The sequence below is a fragment of the Zootoca vivipara genome, chromosome 2, assembly GCF_965207765.1.
Source record: "Zootoca vivipara chromosome 2, rZooViv2.hap1.1, whole genome shotgun sequence".
NCBI classification, from domain to species: domain Eukaryota; kingdom Metazoa; phylum Chordata; class Lepidosauria; order Squamata; family Lacertidae; genus Zootoca; species Zootoca vivipara.
In genome coordinates, this window is record NC_142584.1 from 19,528,858 (window position 1) to 19,547,979 (window position 19,122).

The window sequence follows — 19,122 nt, forward strand, 5'->3', positions numbered from 1 at the left end:
TCCTCCTTGCCCTTGTTCAACAGCCATTTCGACAAGACCCAAATAGTTTCTGGATGACGTGGTATAACTCGTTTCTGCCTGAACAAAATAAAACAACAAACAATCCACCAAAGGGCGAGCAGCCATTGTAAACTCCGTCGAATGCATGCAAACGGCACAGTCCCATTGTTAGGTGAAAGTTAATGATTTTTTAGCATGAAGCCTTCATCTAGATACGTTAAATAAACTTCATTACTATGAGCTTATTCCTTTCAGGTCTGGCTGGCTTGGCTTTCAAAAGTTACCTTTGAAGCAGGGGAGAGGTTTTGTGTGTGTGTGTGTGTTTGTGTGTGTGTTACCTGTTCGACCAAGATACAGGAGAGATGTAGACGGACACAGGCTTTCAGCAAATGAAGAAGTTAAGGTCTGCTGTTTTTCCCCTGTCATGAGGTCTACCACATACCAGCTGTCTTGCTTCTTTCCTAAATGGGAAACACCAGAATTTTAGCACTGCTATAATCAATTCTGAAAACACCCCGTTCCTCAGTTTCTTGCCAACCAGCAACTGGCTACTCAAAACATTGCTTTTACAGCACAGTGTGCTTTATGGTAGAGCTGGAGGTCACGTTCCTTTCTAGGCAACCTTCTAGGGGCAACATCGCTGGTGGTGGGCGGGGCCAGAAGCAAAAGTAGACAGAGCACATATCGCTCTGTAATTCCACCTGGGCAAGCAAGGAGCCCTATCGGAGCTCAATGATGCATGCTAGCCATGCAAAACCACTCAAGGATCTGGCAAGTCTGTGACTCCAGTCAACGTGTCGTCTGCAGAATGTAAAATTAAACCCAGCTATCCGAAACCTACATGGAGGTAGCTCTGGGTGGTGGTCTGGCTAAGACAGGTCTATTTTGAACATGAAAGAGATTATATACACACAAACACAAACACGTTTAAAAAGATCAGGGACAAAACAGTGCGCCACAAAATAGGTCATTTAACTAAAGGCAGGTGGTTTTGTTTGGTCATAAGGAATTAAAAGCTAGGCGTAAATACCAGAAAATGCCGATGGGGATAGAAGAGCTGGAAGAGGGGAAGTATTTCCATGCAACAACTTCTGTGACAGTGTACTAAAACGCACTCAAGTTAACTTTTAGGAAGCAAAAGCAAGCCTTACCCATGTACAGAATTCCATCTGAACTGCGGCACGGAGATGCTTGAACTAGCTCGGGAATGGTGAATGGCAGTTTCTGGAAGAGAAAGATTCACTTTAGCCATCTCAATTTCATATTCAGCATTCACCGAGATGACAAGAAATCAGCAGCAAACGCCATTTCTAAGCGTGCTGTCGTTTTAGGGTTGAAGGAGTTTAGGGGTTTGCCTGCTCCGGCAGATTTAATGGACGTCAGGGCAATTTGGGCTTATCTGCAATCTGCATGTACCCTGCGTCATATGACACGGCAAAAGGCTTGCATCGGTGAGGCTGTGACCTGGATACATTTCCACTGCTACAACAACATATCATCGCTTAAAGTTCAAGGATAAAAATTCAGAGATGGCAATTGCTTCTGAAGGAAGAGCCTGATGATGTTCTTTATTCCCCTTTTGCTCTTCCACTCCCGGTTATTGAAAATGGAAGGTCTGCTCTTTTCTCCCCACACCAGACGTTATTACATATTGCAACACGGCTCACATGCCCTAGATAGAATCTTGGGTCTCCATTTTGAGAAATACCACAGGAAAGAGAAGCAGATGTTATCTCCCCCCCTCTCTCTCCCTCCTAAACGTTCAAATGTGCATTTTTCGCAAGAAGGGGGCAGGGTAACGGTGACAATTTAGGCGCCACTTGCTCCCACGAAGCCCCAACGCATAGTATACTAATATGGAACAATGAGCAGAAAACAGACAGATATAAATGCATTTTAGTACCAAACAGAAACACAGACTGACTTTTAAGTATTTTTTTTTAAAGGATCACGTTCTTCCTCCTCACCATTTTATCCTCACAGTGTATGTTAGACTAAGACCTCCACCTCCATCGTTCTGCCCTGACACTGAGGTCCAGTACCGAGGGCCTTCTGGCGGTTCCCTCGTTGCGAGAAGCCAAGTTACAGAGAACCAGGCAGAGGGCCTTCTCGGTAGTGGCACCCGCCCTGTGGAACGCCCTCCCACCAGATGTCAAAGAGAAAAACAACTACAGTACCAGACTTTTAGAGGACATCTGAAGGCAGCCCTGTTTAGGGAAGCTATTAATGTTTAATAAATTATTGTATTTTAATATTTCTGTTGGAAGCCGCCCAGAGTGGCTGGGGAAACCCAGCCAGGTGGGCAGGGTATAAATTTATTATTATTATTATTATTATTATTATTATTATTATTAATTGGCAGGCTGGCCCAAAGAACCTTGATCTCCTCAGTCCACGTCTGGTGCTTCCTCTACCAAACCGGCCAACCAAATCTGACAGCCTTCTGCGTTGATTTTGATATACTTATTTCATTGCAGAAGTTCACGTCCGACGTGCAGCAAGATCTTGAGAGCACTGATGCTGCACTCACAGAAGGCGTCCTGAGGGTCATCTAGAGCAACCCCCTGCCAAGGCTCCAGCAGATACTCTTAGGATAGGTTTCATGTATCTAGGTGCCTAGGACACATGGCCATCGCTCAAGTCTGTGCAGCACTAAACTGGGCCATATGCAGAGGAATGCCATGTGTTGGGCTCCATGCATGTAAGCCACTATGGAAACATGAAGCCCAACAAAGAGGTGCCAGTCTGTTTGGCACCTCTGCCACAGGCAGTAAGGGCAGAGTAGCACGATCCTGATCAATGTGGGATCTGAATGCCTGCACTGAGCTAAAAAAGAAGAAGAGTTTGGATCTGATATCCCGCTTTATCACTACCTGAAGGAGTCTCAAAGCGGCTAACATTCTCATTTCCCTTCCTCCCCCACAACAAACACTCTGTGAGGTGAGTGAGGCTGAGAGACCTGCAGCTGCATGTGGAGGAGCGGAGACATGAACCTGGTTCCCCAGATTACGAGTCTACCGCTCTTAACCACTACACCACACTGGCTCCTCCAACATTTCGCAGGTGAAAATGAGGTGTTTTGTGGCATCCTTATTCTCACACCAGCCTCACCTCTCCCCAATTTTTAGATGATAATCTTTATTGTCATTGTCCCATACAGAACAACGAAACTGAAAAAACTCTACAGTCAAAACCAACAAGCCTGCTATCCCATCCTGATTCCCCCTCCCCACAGACTCTGATACCCCATAATTAAATAAAATATACTCCCATAAAGAATACCTTACTCAAGAGATTTTATTTCTAATTATAATTGTTGGGGGGGGGAACTAGGGTTGCCATTATTTCAAAAAGTGAAAAATCCAGACAGAAAAGTTGTTAAGCGTTTTGCCCAAAGTTATTGAGTTGAGTTGTGTGTGTGTTTGTTTTGCAAAATCTCAAGAGAGGGAAAATGAACGACACTGCCGACATGGGTTGTCGTTTTCTTGGATGTTTCAGTGATTTCCATCCAGACACTTGTTTCCGATGGCTGATTGCCGGCTGTTTCCGGAAAATTCCGGACGTATGGCAACACTATGAAAACTCAAGAATTTGCAACTCCAACATCTCTGTGTGCGTGCTCACGCACACATACTTTAAAAAAAATGCATCCTCAAAGCATTAAAGGTGCATAGCCACTTCAGTCAACTCCCATGCTTGTGAGAAGGGTAAGAATTCCTTCTTGTGCCTAGCAGTACACATTAACAGCAGATTGCGTATCCTCCTGAAGAAATTGGGGAAAGCTCTAAGATCACAGGTGCATTTTACAGCAGATGGTAGGCAATTTTCCTTTCTTTGTGGGTAGATGTAAAAAAATGTAGCGTAGCAGCTACCCCCAGGACCTTAATGTACTTTCCAAAGTCTAGAAGGGTGTCCTTCCACTATGTAATTTTTATCAACGTTCAAAAGGGCAGAAGAGATCAAAAGACAGAATATTCAGGAAAAGTCTGCCACCTACACAAAAAACAAAGGGTGCACCAGGAACACAAGCCACTGCCATATGCCAGCTCCATTGTTCATGTGTAGCCCATGCAGAGACTCTTGGACAGAGAGAGGTCTTTCTACCTGGTTCTTAAAAACAACAAGCCCTTGAGATACCAGGGATTTGCCTTGTGCATGCAAGGCATTTTGCTCACCCGCTGTGTCTTTTGGGGCGAGAGAAAATATTTATTTGCTGCTGTTATATTGAGGAAGTTGTAACAGATTGAGGAAAAGAAACTCACCCGAAGCCATTATTTATCTCTTTAATTCATCACAAAAAAACTGCAGCTCTGAAGCAACTATGCAACGAGCATCTGTAAGGATGTCTGATCATGGCTGTTTAACACTCCATCTATTTGGAAAGAACTACAGAGGCAGCATGTACTGAAATTAATACTGGAAGCAATACAAAAAAAAGGGACCCAGGTATTCCTGGAATAAGTTGTAGTTCTTGACAAGGTTGCTGAATAGTGTGATTCCTTAAGGCTATAATTAAGTGCCCAAGAACTGGTTAATCTCTTGCAAATTGCTGCATGTGTAGTACAATTGAAAAATTATCCAAAGTGTCTGATAAGACTCCCGTACATTAGACATATTATAAAGTGCCAGAAACATGTTCATGAAGCTCACAATGAACTTCGTAAACGGTTCGTTTCCTTCCTGCTCTTGCAGCAAGTGTCTGGGAAACCAGAAAAGCTGGCACCATGATGTGGGTGTATCCATTCCTGGAAATGGGTTCCCAAAGTTGGCGCCAAAACTTGACAATCTCATTGCCAAAGTAGGACATGATTCTGGTAAGTGCAAGAACTGCCTAAATCTCTGCACAACGTAACTATCGATGGATACGTCTGCTACCTAGAGGAATAGTAAGTAGATTTGTCTGTGGGTCTGTTCCTTATTTGAACGAAGAGCGCCACAATCCCTGGTTATGTTTGCATATGATGCATCTTTCCCCCTTTTGCTACATTGGCTGATTCTCACGTAACATCAAAGGTCAACTAGGCTCACACTCCTTCCTGCCCTTTCTTACCCCCACCCCTGCCTGTTCCAATTTTCCCGTCCAGCTTCCGAGTTCAGGCAAATCTTAAGTTTGCAGTTATGTATGAATTGGTGAACTATGACATCCTTGCCCCCTGAACCAGAACGGGAAAACTTTGGCCACAAGACCAGATTTGTTCACATGCACTGGAATAAAGATAGGATGCTCTTTGAAGGATGGGCATGCTTCTTTCTGCAGACTTACTTTTTTTAAAAAAAAACCAAAGCTGGCAGAAAAGACATGCTCTGAGCAGCAGGGATAACCTTTAGGTGTGCTAAAAGAAAGCATGGCTTGTGTCGCCGTGTGTCTTATTCTATTGAAACAATGCAGCTATTGTCTGATTAGGGTATATACGTACGGTCAAGCCTTCATTATTCTTGCCACCAAGCGTGTACAGACTTCCATCATTCGGATCGGGAAGAAAGGCCGGTCTAGGACTTAAGAAGTTATTAAAACAGCAATTAACGTTGCGCACTGGGGGTGAGCACAACAGTATTCAGTTTTTGCTTCCTGGTGAAGGCAGCTACTTCTCTCTCTCTTTAGGGGGAAAAAGTGAAATGTGATTTATTTATTTATTTTAACTTGGCACAGCACATGAAACCACCAGAGACCCAGTCCCACATGGGATGGGATAAACACAGTCATTTTGCAAGTAACGTGCCACCTTTCCATTGAAGTTAGTTTGATGACTTTGTTCCAGTCTTCAGTGCTCCTTCCTAAAAACATTCCTTTATCTTAAGTACATTGCTGTTTCCATAAATCTTTAGATCTGGTACCATAGAGGGCTGAAATCGGTTAGCTGATAGAAAAATACAAATCAAAATGCACTAATGGCTAAGGATCTTTATTCTCACCCGAATAATTAGAATAGTAGAATTCTAACTACTGATTTAAAAGGGGAGAAAAAGAAAAAGAAAGCCCTAATATCCGCATACAACTAGAGAAAATGATAAAGAGTTCTGGGGTGCAGAGCAGGGCTGCACAACTTCAGACCGAAGGGTGCCATTTTGAATGCTCTCCTGTATGAAAAACACCACCCAAGCAGAACAAAAAGCAAAAATGCTAGAACTTCAGAAGGAAAGGGTGTAGCCCAGCTAGGGGCAGCCCAAGGTGTTTCAGTACCTGCCACACTGCCAGGGCAGAGCGGGGGGAGCTCCACCACTCCCGGCACCAAAGCTGAGAAGCGGGATGCCCCCCCCCCCCCGTAGCTGACCTGGCAGGATGGCCGGCATTCCACAGAGCTTTGCTGCCAGTCCCTCTCTGCGCCTAAAGGCCAGGGGAAACCAGCGACAAAGCTGGCTGGCAAACAAGGGCTGCTGCCCCTTGCAGCTAGTGCCTGATCCTACCTAATGGGCGGGCCGGCTCCAAGTGCATCCCACAATGCTATTGTGCTCGTTTTGTTAATGCACGCAGGCATGAAAAATGGCACCTCTTGCCGTGCACCCTGACGAAGCACAGTCCATTCTATCAGCTACCTATGCTAGACAGGACTCAACTTTGTGCTTCAAAAATAAATATCTTGGACATTCTGTAAAAGACTGCAGTCATACTCCTGAATGCCTTGCGAGTCCAATGTTTTGGCTCCCAAACGCTGCAAACCCGGAAGTGAGTGTTCCAGTTTGCAAACGTTCTTTGGAGCCCGAACAGGAGCTTTTTGCAGCCAATCGGAAGCCACACCTTGGTTTCCAAACGTTTCGGAAGTCAAGTGTACTCCTGGAACGGATTCAGTTTGACTTCCGAGGTACCACTGTATAGGAAGCGGTAACCAAAAGGAAGGGGGGAATTATATCTGCCTCGCCCACTGTGAAAATGTTAAAGGTGCATTCGTTCATTCTGGCTTTGGGGAGAAGGTAATCTGGTGTTTAACCGAATTCGTATTGTCTGCTGTGCTATGTAAATGGTTTAATTATTGCTGCGATGATTAATACAATCAATTTGACGATGCTGTAAGTCACCCTTCTTAAATTGTGGTTTGGGCAATCCCTGCAAACCAGGATATGAAACCAGAATTTGATCCTGTTTCCAGCTGGGTAAAGCCATGGTTTATCGTTCTGAAATTTGTTATATGTGAATAGCTCCATCGACTTCAATTACCAAGTCATGTTACATGAAATAACTTGATGGTGACAGCTTAGTTACGATCACAATTTGGAATTGGTACACACGTTGCTGTGTGCAAAAACCCGATCTTTAAAATGTTAAGTATGTTTGGAAACTAGTTTGTAGGAGGTTGTGCAATTTTGAAAATTAAATCTTAGAATATTTTCCATGGCAATATGGAGCCCTGGTCTTGAGAGACCATATTGCTCTCCACCACAATATTCTTATAAGGGTGACTACATTTTGGACAAGCCAGGTTATATTTTAGTTCTCGGGAATGTTTGCAATAATGCTACTCCTTGCTGACATCAAAACAACCCACACTTACTGTAAGTTAACATGTTTTACTTGTCTTGCGCTTTTGGCTTTAACAGCAGCCTGACGTGCAGAAATTTAACAGGTGAATTTTCTTCCAGCATAGAGTTAAGTCACTAAAAAAACTTCCCGTGTGTTAATTTCTGATTTAGTTAAAAGTATGGCCACAGGCCAAGTAAAAAGCTGGCGAGATCAGCTAGCTATAGGGCATTCATTAAAATAAAATAATATTCTGGAAAGCACAATGTCAGCATAAGGCTTCCTGGCATCTCTGTAATGAAATGTAATTCAAAAATCACTTTTACAGCACAATAACTAAGTGTGCTCACTTAAAAGACAATGAAACTTGCTTCCAAATTAATATGCTCGGAACAAGCTGCCAAACAGGCCCAGGTAACCTACTTAAAATGGAAATATGGCCAAGGATTTTTAGAAGCCTAGGGGTAAGGACTATGAAAGTGCTTGCAGAATGAGGCTTCCCCACATCTCTCTTCTACTTCGGTCTTTTGCCCCTTTTCCCACAAAGCCTGTCCTGGGGGTCAGTGGATCCTCAGAAACAGTGTGGGAAGTATTATAGGGCTGCATCTGCAAAGAGGAGATAAATGGAAATCAGAGACAACTGTGACCCCTTGAAAATCACTCTGCAAGAAGAAACATTTTCTACTTTCTATTGGGAAGACAAAGTAAGTTTTGTTTGGGGGCTAAGTGAGCCGCAGAACTGCACAAGGGCTGAATTTGTCTCCCTTTCCTAGTGTAGATATTCAGCTGGTAATCCAAAAATACCAGATTATGGCAAAAGCAGCCTTCTTCGCCCTTCTAGAGTTCTGGAGTTTCCCCACTTCCTCTGTGGAGTTTGGCATACAGTCATACCTTGGTTTGAGAACGCTGCAGTTTGAGTACTTTCGGTTTAAGTACTCTGCGGACCCGGAAGTGTTTACTTCTGGGTTCCGCGGCGCGCGCATGCACAGAAGCAATCTGCGCTGCGCGCGCATGCATAAAAATGATCCGCTGCGCGTGCATGTGCAGAAGCGCTCCGCGCACGTGCGAAAATGGCACTTGGTTTAAATACTTTTCGGGGAGCGAATGGCTCCCCAGAACGAATTGAATACTTAAACCGAGGTACGACTGTAGAGAGATTTTGAGGATGGAATGGACTGGAGACTTCTTCGCCTGATGCATTCATATACTATCGTTTGCAAGCACGAGATTCATCTTACTGAATTGTGACCTTTGCATCAGCTACCTGGGCTAATTCACTGACTACCCTGTAACTTTAAAGCGCTTGCATGGACGACTTGTCCAGGTTTGTATCTGCAGGAGTCAGGGGAGGGGGGGAGAAAGAAAGAGAGCAGACTTACTCTTCCACATGTAGAGGCACCTGAAGCACAGGATCTGCAGAAACAAAAACAACAGAAAGTCGAGGTGAAAGCAATTCAGCAACCTGACCTGACATCAAGCCTGTACTCTATGCTTCACCTGTTGAGGAGATTACAGGTTTGCAGGAACCAAGTCCCAATAATAACAAGACCCAGGAAGCAAAGGCTGGGCAGCGGCCTGGGTACTAGGGTGGGTCATAAAAAACTTTCTTTGGAAAATGTTTCCTCCCTTGATCTTATATCAGGCGTATGGTATAAACATAGTCAAATTTCAAATTTGGGACAAATCGGTTAATATTTAGACCCTGCTCCTACAGATTGAAATTTTGCCTCACTACGAGTGATGAAAACATAGGAATTTGACTCATTTATTCTCTGTATGTTAAATTGTGAACTAATAAACATAAATTTTAGGTTTTATGTAGAGCAATAATAGTTGCATACTATTATTTTCTGCAATATTTATTTATTTAAGATAAAACATGTTAATAATTTACATGAAAAACCAATGGTTTTGAACAAATTATATGGAACAATTAAGCATCATTATGTTTATTAGTTCACAATTTAACATACAGAGAATAAATGAGTCAAATTCCTATGTTTTCATCACTCGTAGTGAGGCAAAATTTCAATCTGTAGGAGCAGGGTCTAAATATTAACCGATTTGTCCCAAATTTGAAATTTGACTATGTTTATACCATATGCCTGATATAAGATCAAGGGAGGAAACATTTTCCAAAAAAAGTTTTTTATGACCCACCCTACTGGGTACTGTATAATGTGGGCCTTGATATACCACTTGAAGGTTTCTGAGTTTGGAAAGTCCTGTCCAGCTCACTGTTCACACAAATCATTTGTTAGCTTGCCTCATTTCGTCCCACCTACTCAACTATTTTATCACTTTTGCCCCTTCCCCTATTATGTACCATTAAAAAACAGTTGGAAGTTATTTGCAGCAGGAACCTGTCTTTGCTTATCTTATTCTTGCACATTATAATTTATACCAATTGCACTGTATGGCCCTTGACTCCACTAAACTTCCCAGAAACTTAAGGATCTGTTCCCTTGTCACGGAGTAATTGATGCACTGTAATATTCAAGAAGACAGAAAGCTGATGGAAACCTGATAAGTGGGGGGGGGGCAGAATATCGCCTGCATTGAAGATCATTTCAAGAGATAAGACATGGAGAGAGGGATGCTTTGTGAATAGCGCTCAGTTCCTCTCTCTAACGGTAGTGGTTTCCTCCAGAATGGGCAACAGTTTACCTCATCATTGCCAATCTACTTTTTTTTTAATTTTTTAGTGTTTTCCCATGTTTCTCCTCAGCTAAGGGACATAAGCCACTTTAAAAGAAAGTTGCAGGAAGGAAACCACTAATTAAAGAGCCAAGAGCAGAAAGAAGCTGGGTCTTTGCTGAAAAATGAACTTGCTACACATATATTAGGCATAGCTGCCAAGTTATCCCTTTTTTAAAGGGATTTTCCCTTATGCTGAATAGGCTTCCTCGCGAGAAAAGGGAAAACTTGGCAGCTATGATATTAGGATCCTGCCCATGGGGAATGGAATGGGGAATATGGTGTTGTTTTAATTCCGCTATCAGCTGCTCTCAGGAGAGCAACGCCACAGGAACAGTGCAGGATCGGGCCAGAGGCCCATCTAAACCACCATCCGGATCTCTCAATGGCCAACCAAACTGCCTACAAGAAAGCCCACGAGGCAGGATCTGAGCGCGATAGCACTGTCCCCTTCTGTGGTTTCCAGCAACTGCTCCTCAGAAACATTATCGCCTCTGACCTGTGCTTCTGAAAAAGCTCAGGGTGCTAAAAAATTTATTGGTTACGTAAGCTTGAGGGGTAAGGGAAATAAAAGTGTGTGTGTGTGTGTGCGCACACGCGTGCACACACACACAAATTGTTTAAGGATTACATCTAATGCACACTTAATTGGAGTAAGTCCCACTGAAAAGAGAGGACTTACTTCCTTGTAAACAGCCATACATTTCATTCAATAGCTGTACAAGCCTGAACTGTTCTCTCTCTCCTTCTATTGCTTGTTAAGTGGAAAACACACAGGCACACTGCTGCATCCTCACCTGTCTGGAATAATTTTAAGTGTATGGAAAAATTTAGAAATAAGAGATTTTTAACAGACCCCCCCCCCTGGCCTTAGCAGATTAAAGCAGTAAGTACAGTGAATTAAAAAGCAAAACAAAAGCAGGTCTACAAGCAAACAATATCTACTGCTACAAACGTTTTTAGATCAGCTTCCTCCTCAAGCAAACAAAATGATGCAAGAGCAAAGAAATAAGAACAGGCAGGCCTCTTACAAACAGGCTCCTGACTGCTTTGTGCCAGGCAATCCCTTCTGCAAAAACAGGGCTGCCACCTTTTGCTGGCAAAGCTTAGCTGTTCATGTTTCCTCCCATTACTGGATCTCCACACCAGTAGCTAATGCCACCCCTGTTGAATTCCTGCTTGCCAAACAACTTTTATAAAGGCGCATTTAATCTCGGTAGGATACCACAAACATCTGTTTTGCCATGTGCCCAAACAGCAGCAACCTTTAACCTACTGTGTTTGTTTGTTTTTTCCACCATGTGTACACAAGGCAGAACAGGCAACCAGGTCATTGCCAGGCATTATTGTACAGGCACCGTTCTTACATACATGGAAGTGTAGGATATCGCCTTATGCATTAGTGTGTGTGTGTGTTTTACCATTTTCAGATGATGCCAATAAAGGTTTTGATTGATTGATTGATTGATACCATTTTCAGACCCAGCACCTATCTGGACCCCCAATCTGAGGATCCATTTAATTTTTAGCTAGTCACATGCCCGCCTCTTTCTGCAAGCCTTTTTCTTTGCCCCCACCTTTCCTCTTTTTTCTTTTCTTTTTTTAAACACACATCTCAAATGGTGATGGTGTCACTACCCATCCTAAATCAGAGCACAACCCAGCCCAGGGCCCACACATTCAAGCTGACAGTTGTTCCAAAATAGTGTGATAGAGGGACAGTACTTTGTTTTTCGTTGCTGCCTTTAAGGCTCTTCAAATCTCAAGCACGTCCATGGCAGTACAAATTTCACTGATGCATGACAATGAGGAAGGATTACCAAATATTTTTGCTTGTATTATGTTACATCCCCACCGTTCCTTAATAGTGGAACTGAAGATGCAAGTATTGGGACTTGTTTTCAACTGGTAGGATCCAAAAGGCTCAGTCTAGACCAGGGGTCAGCAAACGTTTTCAGCAGGGGGTCGGTTCACTGTCCCTCAGACCTTGTGGGGGGCCGGACTATATTTTGGAAAAATATATGAACGAATTCCTATGCCCCACAAATAACCCCAGAGGTGCATTTTAAATAAAAGGACACATTCTACTCATGTAAAAACACCAGGCAGGCCCCACAAATAATCCAGAGATGCATTTTAAAAGGACACATTCTTCTCATGTAAAAACATGCTGATTCCTGGACCGTCCGCGGGCCGGATTTAGAAGGCGATTGGGCCACATCCAGTCCCCGGGCCTTAGTTTGGGGACCCTTGGTCTAGACAGCAATCTTCCTAAAGAGACCCTGAACACCCTCAACACATCAACTTCCAAAGTACTCATCCTTAGGCAAAACCATTAACTCTTAAAATTCTGAAGATGTCCCCCCTCCTACAAATTGAGGGGTTCTTTTATTTCGTAAGTTATATAAGTCTTGATTGTAACAAACAAACAAGCCTCACAGCAGTTTACAATCAGCCATTTGAATTCTGAACATTTAGGACACATACCGTACTTTTCTGTGTATAAGACGAGCTTTTTTTACTCTAAAATACACGGATAGAGCATAGGGGAGACAGGTGATTGGTTGCAGCCGTGAGCTGCAGCTTGTCAGTGGTGATTTGGTGGGTGATTGGTTGCTGTGGCAAGGGCTGATGTGGATTGGCTGCTGCTGCAGCAATTGGGTGCGCACCCCCACCAAAAAAGCTCAACAACCTTGGGCAAAGCTCAACAACTCTGGGCCATCTCTCTCCCCCCCCCCCCCGTTTTCTTAGAGTCCCCTAAAATAGGGGGCGTGTTATACACGGAAAAATAGGGTAAGTATCCCATGTTTTTGAGTTGCTGTGAGCAAAAATAAGGGTGAGAGAGATGTTTTAGGCTAGAAATAAAGGGGATCTGCAACAGCATGCTGTTGTGTGGAATTCAGGTTCGAACCAGCCAGCCATGCCCTTTCCAGGGTACTCCATTCCACACCCCACCTCCAGAGGAAACTTACCAGGGAGTTTCTCACCTCCCAAGCTTTAAAAAAAACTAAACTTCTGAAACTGTGGGTATTCCCAAGCCTTCCCTCTAGTAGCATTTTGGCCACATAAAGAACAACTTTCAGAGAATTGATATTATTGAACTTACTGGTAGCTAGAAGAGCCAAGCAAAATTCAGCTAGATGTTCTGCACACAGGCCATACATTGCCTGGCATATCATATAATGAAGATTAATCTGAATGTTCAAACAAAGGTGACTGTATGGAACAAGAGAAAGAACCATGGCCTAAAGTATTTGTTTGAAACCAGCTGGTTTAAATAAAAAATTAAGGAAGGAGAGAGAACATGGTGGCTACTCATCAAGTGTTTAAAAGAAGAAGAAAATGGATAGTGGCTTTGTGGAATTCAAGAGCTCAAATAATACTCAAGGCATTGCTCAAGGCAAGTAACCAACTGACTTTGCAAGTTGCCTTGGTGAACAGATTAGGGACAGAAACATCTCATCTGGGAAGGAAAAAGCTGTTCAAGTTAGAAAGACAGCTCAAAACTGAACTTGAGCAATGGCCAGGGCAGTTTTTTCCAGTTTCTTTTCCTGAAAGGGTCACAAAAACTACTTTAACTTGATTTTTTAAAAACAAATAAAATAAAAAATACCCAAAGTTGATTTAAACATCTGCTTTTGAAGCCTCATGGCCATGGCCTGCTTGAATGTGGCAGGTTAGTTTTTGACTGCAACGTTTTAAAAAGGTTTTTGCTCCTTCAATGGCAGCATTCACATGTCACCATAGCTAACCAATTGCACCTACCTTGCACCTCCCTGCTAGCATGCACAGAAAACAAACTCCAAACCCTGGCATAACTATTATGTCCAAACCAGGGATCACCGTTTCACTCAAACAAGCCACAACTGCTAAGCCAAGAACAAACCTTGCCTTATCATCAAGGTTTGTATGAAGCAAAGCAAATAATGTTATCTGGTTCAAATATAATGCCAAGGTTGCTATAGTAGTTTGTATTCTCCATATGCTAGTGGGGGGGCAGCAAAGCAGCCCAGGTCAGTACACACACAGGAACCATAAACTATGGTTTGCTGTGACATGCAAACTGGGCCAACGGATTGAAGCAAAGTTGATTTCCTTTCCAGAGGACATCCAAACCTTTAGCCAGTAAATATTTTAACTGGGAATGTTTGTTAAGTTATTGTTGATAAGTATGGTTCATATGTTCAGGCATGATGGACAGCTTCAAATGCAGAAACTCTCCCTTACAAGTGCTGGATTTTGTTTGTCAAATGCAAGCTGGAAATGAGGCAGAAGTCAGGCAGGAGGGGCTGAGCACACAGCCTCATCTCATGTATGTTGATAAGGAAGCAAGTCCCGCAATGCCCAGTGGGATTTATTTCCAGCTAAGTGTGCATAGGGTTGCAGCCTTTAATCTTCTCTATGAAAATGTCTTATAATCTATCAAGCTTGTTTGTCTGCCAGGTACAACACTGTCTGTCCAAGGTTGTGGGCAAAGACATTTCACAAGCCTGTTACCAAAGATCCTTTTCAGCAGAGATATCAGGTATTGAACCAGGGACCTTATTATGCAGGCCCCTGTTAAATGTCTGCTCCCCATTATAGATAACCTGGCAAATAAATTCCCTTTTGCCTTGTTCATAGTCTAGGTAACCCATTTTTAACAGGAAAAGGCTGTTGTTTTAGCAGCACAGATCCCTAGGATCCCTAGCAGTCTGTATTTAAAACAGGACTCTGCCTGCAAGGTTATGAACATATTCCTGTACTAGGCCCTCTACCAACCTGTTTATTACATGCCTGCTCTACAATTCCCAACATATTGTTGGCGTTGTCTAGACTAACATGTGTGCCCGTCAGAAACTTTCAATTAAGTGTTCTCAGGAAACTATAGCCTCTAAGAGGATATACAAAAACTGCTCGTTTTCAGTTAATAGGACACATATCATAATAGCATAATACTTCTCTGAGCAAGGTCTGAAGCCGGCCTCTTTCTCTATTGATTAGCATTATTTAGGGTAGACTTATATAGCACAATGTTTGCAAGAAGCGATTGCTTTTTAAGTTGCTAGGTAGATGGATCCCAGCTGAACTACATCATTTAAAAAAGCGGATCAATCAACACACAGCAAAGACTGCATAGACCATGTTCTTGTCAAACTACTGGTGTTTGTGACCGGCCTAAAGCAGAGGTGAGGAATCCGTGACTCTTCAGGTGTTGCTAGACTACAGCTCCAATCAGCCCCGGCCAGCATGACCAATGGTCAGGGAGGGTGAGGGATATGCAGCCTAGCCACAATTGGAGGGCCACAGGATTCCCATCATTGGCCTAAAGCATACACAAGTATCTCATTGAGTAGGGGGGAAACTGAGTTGTCCAATTCACACTGCAAAACCTGTTCGACAGTTATTTTTACTGTATAGGCAAATAACTATCACGTTGTGCCCAAAAAGCTTTGCAGGAAAGCTGTTTCGCAGTTTCATATTCTCTAAAGCAGGGAGAAGTGCGTTTTCTTGAGTGATTGCTGCATTTCAGGTTTTTCAAAGGATACCTGAGGGGGAAAACCTTAACGGCTTTGCATTGCTGCAGAAAATGTCAAAAGGCCAGAGCATATTTTTCTTCTACCTGATTTGAGTTAATCAATTGCCAATTACCAAGACCAATTTTTTATTTTAAATGTCTGTGAAGTAAAGAATACTCCTACCAGGGCCATTTCTCTTCCCCACATCCTTCCTGGCTCTGTAAAAATCCTGGATAATATCAATATTTTACATGTCAACAGTCAGGATAAACATTTTGTGACAAAGGCAATGTCTCCTCACCCAACTAAAGCAAAACCCCAAACCCATATCCTGTGTTGTCTTCCCTTTACTCAGCATATAGCTAGGCACTGCAGATTAATACTGTATATTAAAAACAAAATAATGTAAGGAGAAACCTATGATATGAGAGAAATTATTCATCTAGTCCAGGCATCCCCAAACTGCGGCCCTCCAGATGTTTTGGCCTACAACTCCTGATCTAGTCCAGCATGTGCTTTTTCCAACATGTGGAGTGCTAACCTCTGGGAAATCAGTATTTAAAACAAACTGAGAAGTAGGATGAAAACTCAGGTAGGACATCATTTGATACCAGAATAGTCACCGTCTAAGACAGGCATCCCCAAACTGCGGCCCTCCAGATGTTTTGGCCTACAACTCCCATGATCCCTAGCTAAGAGGACAAGTGGTCAGGGATGATGGGAATTGTAGTCCAAAACATCTGGAGGGCCAAAGTTTGGGGATGCCTGGTCTACGATGTCTCAAATGCCACAGCTCTGCATTGAAGAGTTTAACTGGCAAACTCAATTCCCATAGCGTCCCAATCCAAGATATTTCGTAACAGGGTACACAGGAAAGCTTTCCAAAGAGGTCCTGAATGTTACTGATTCTTAATGTTCCTTTCAGCATACAAAACATTTTTTAATTTGTATATGGAACCAAACCAATGAGTATTAAGCACTTTACAATGCATCCACAGATAAGGATCCAAATGAACAGTACAAATGCAGTGAAACTTCCTATAGAACTGGATTATCCAGTCTGACTGTTCTAATGTAGCCGTGGTATTTCGCAATACATTTGCTTTAAAACTAAGGACAGCAACGAAAGTAAATGGAGCGTTTTCCCTATCCCGGCTAGTTAAAAGTTCAGCGGCTCCTTGGAATCTCTTGCCCCTTATTGTTGGTCAGTGCCTAAGTCAAAGTCATATGCAAGCTATATCCTTCCATGTATCGTATAGTATTTAAACAAGAAAGTAAACAACCTGATGTTATATTCTCAAGCCAATTACATTATTTCCAAAACAAAATCAGATTACACAATTATTAATGTGGGCCTTCGAAAGAGAAGAGCTCCAATAAGAGTTAGGTAATCGGCTTGGAAGCTAGTCACGAACGCTCATCCTAACATGTGTCTGTCTTGGATTATCAACATAGACGACTGGTGGCAGCAGTTAAGAGATGGCCCTTGCAAGCATCATTATATTCCCCACTACAGATACAGATCATCAGGCAGCCCTAATAGCAAAGTCAAAGCTTAGCAGGCCCCTAGATACAGAGCCTTTATTGTAGGTTTCTGCTGACAAAGCCTTCACAAATCATGACTGCTGGTCCTAAAGAGGCCAAACATGGATGTATATTTTTGCAACACAAGTGGTTCAACTTTGTGCTGCCATTAACCCATCCCCCATATAGATATAATATCTTAGAAGCTACACCCACAATGGCAATACTTTGCTTAATGTTTCAAGGAGTTAAAGGCAGACGTTAAAAACCGCAGAGCTTCCTACGATTCTTGCAGATGAGCCGCCACGATAAGGAGATAGTCTTGAGCTGCCATCCTTAAAGCACACTTGCTTGGTAATGAATCCCATTGAACTCATTAGGACTTGCAATCCCCTCCAAACTCACTTGGAGGTCAGCCATCTGAAGCCAGGACTTTCCTCCAGGTAAACATGCAGAAGGGGTCAGGCTGTTCAGAATGCGGCCAGGTTTCTCCAACGTCTGGAACCATTTCCAACATTATGTTGACTTTGCCCTTATCAAAGTTAGTGAAATGAAGGCAAGATGACATCTTTCATACCCACCTTCTTTTAAAGTCCACTTGATTGACCCCGTCCTTTTGCTAACGGCATGCAAACTCCCATCCAGAGTTGAAACAAACAGCAATGTTTCTGGCAGGGTCACTGAATTGGCGTTACTACAGTTCTGGGGGAGGGAAAAATAAGAAAGCATAAACGTTATTTACTCGGGGAAATTTAAGAATTGTAGGAAAGACAATTATTGTAACCACCAGCATCCCCCATGCAGCTACTCGTCCGCATTCCCCCAAATATGTTTTGGCTAACACAAAGCCACTTGGACACATTGACCGGGACCTTTGTCCTGCAAGCCACCAGCCCTGATTTGAACTGTCTCTCTAAATCATGGGTAGGCAAACTAAGGCCCAGGGGCTGGATCTGGCCCAATCACCTTCTAAATCCGGCCTGTAGACGGTCCAGGAATCAGCGTGTTTTTACATGAGTAGAATGTGTGCTTTTATTTAAAATGCATCTCTCGGTTATTTGTGGGGCATAGGAATTCATTCATATATATTTTTCAAAATATAGTCCGGCCCCCCCACAAGGTCTGAGGGACATTGGACCGGCCCCCTGCTGAAAAAGTTTGCTGACCCCTGCTCTAAATGCTACAACCATATTCTGGTTTTCCCCAAAGGCTCTCAGTTTCTTTTTCTTTTTTTAAAATTGTGGCAATCGTGTAATGTATTGTAGGGTTGCTGACGAGGCTCCACGATTCTTCCACTTCTCTCCAATAAAGGAAAGGTAGAAAAGAGGTTTGTTTGGAGATAGGCACCATGAAAACGAGGGCACCCAGCATAGCAGTGAGATGAGGAGAGCAAAGTGAATTACAAGGTTCAATAGTCAAGGCTGGATAACAATTCCAGCACTGATCCTCCTGCTAGTACAGGTCCCCTAGCCTAAGATGGGAGAGGTGCCATTACATTTCTACCATCTATAACAGGGGTCAGCAACTTATTCAACCGTGGGCTGGTCCACTGTCCCTCAGGCCATGTGGTGGGCCGAACTATATTTTGAAAACAAAATATGAACAAATTTCTATGCCCCACAAATAACCCAGAGATGCATTTAAATAAAAGCACACATTCTACTCATGTAAAAACACCAGGCAGGCCCCACAAATTACTCAGACATGCACTTTAAATAAAATGACACATTCTACTCATGAAAAAACACGCTGATTCCCGGACCGTCTGTGGGCCGGATTGAGAAGACGATTGGGCTGCATCCGGCCCATGGGCCTTAGGTTGCCTACCCCTTATCTGTAACCACACACACACACACAACGCAGAATAAGACAGGTTAAATCCTTAGGGAGTCACATATAAGTGAGGAATAAATATTATTCAGGGAAAGAATGCAAACCAAATGACAAGAT

At 43.0% G+C, this 19,122-nt stretch overlaps 1 protein-coding gene across 1 annotated transcript in view; it reads right to left on the bottom strand.

Moving 5' to 3' along the window:
* ERN1 (endoplasmic reticulum to nucleus signaling 1) overlaps positions 1–19,122 on the bottom strand; it is a 62,509-nt gene that overhangs the window by 23,343 nt on the left and 20,044 nt on the right. The window contains exons 2-6 of the mRNA XM_035103961.3: positions 17,754–17,874; positions 8,833–8,866; positions 5,418–5,496; positions 1,152–1,224; positions 339–461 (exon numbers count right to left, since the gene is read on the bottom strand). Coding sequence (XP_034959852.2) covers positions 339–461; positions 1,152–1,224; positions 5,418–5,496; positions 8,833–8,866; positions 17,754–17,874 — 430 coding nt within the window. The remainder of the gene's footprint in view (positions 1–338; positions 462–1,151; positions 1,225–5,417; positions 5,497–8,832; positions 8,867–17,753; positions 17,875–19,122) is intronic.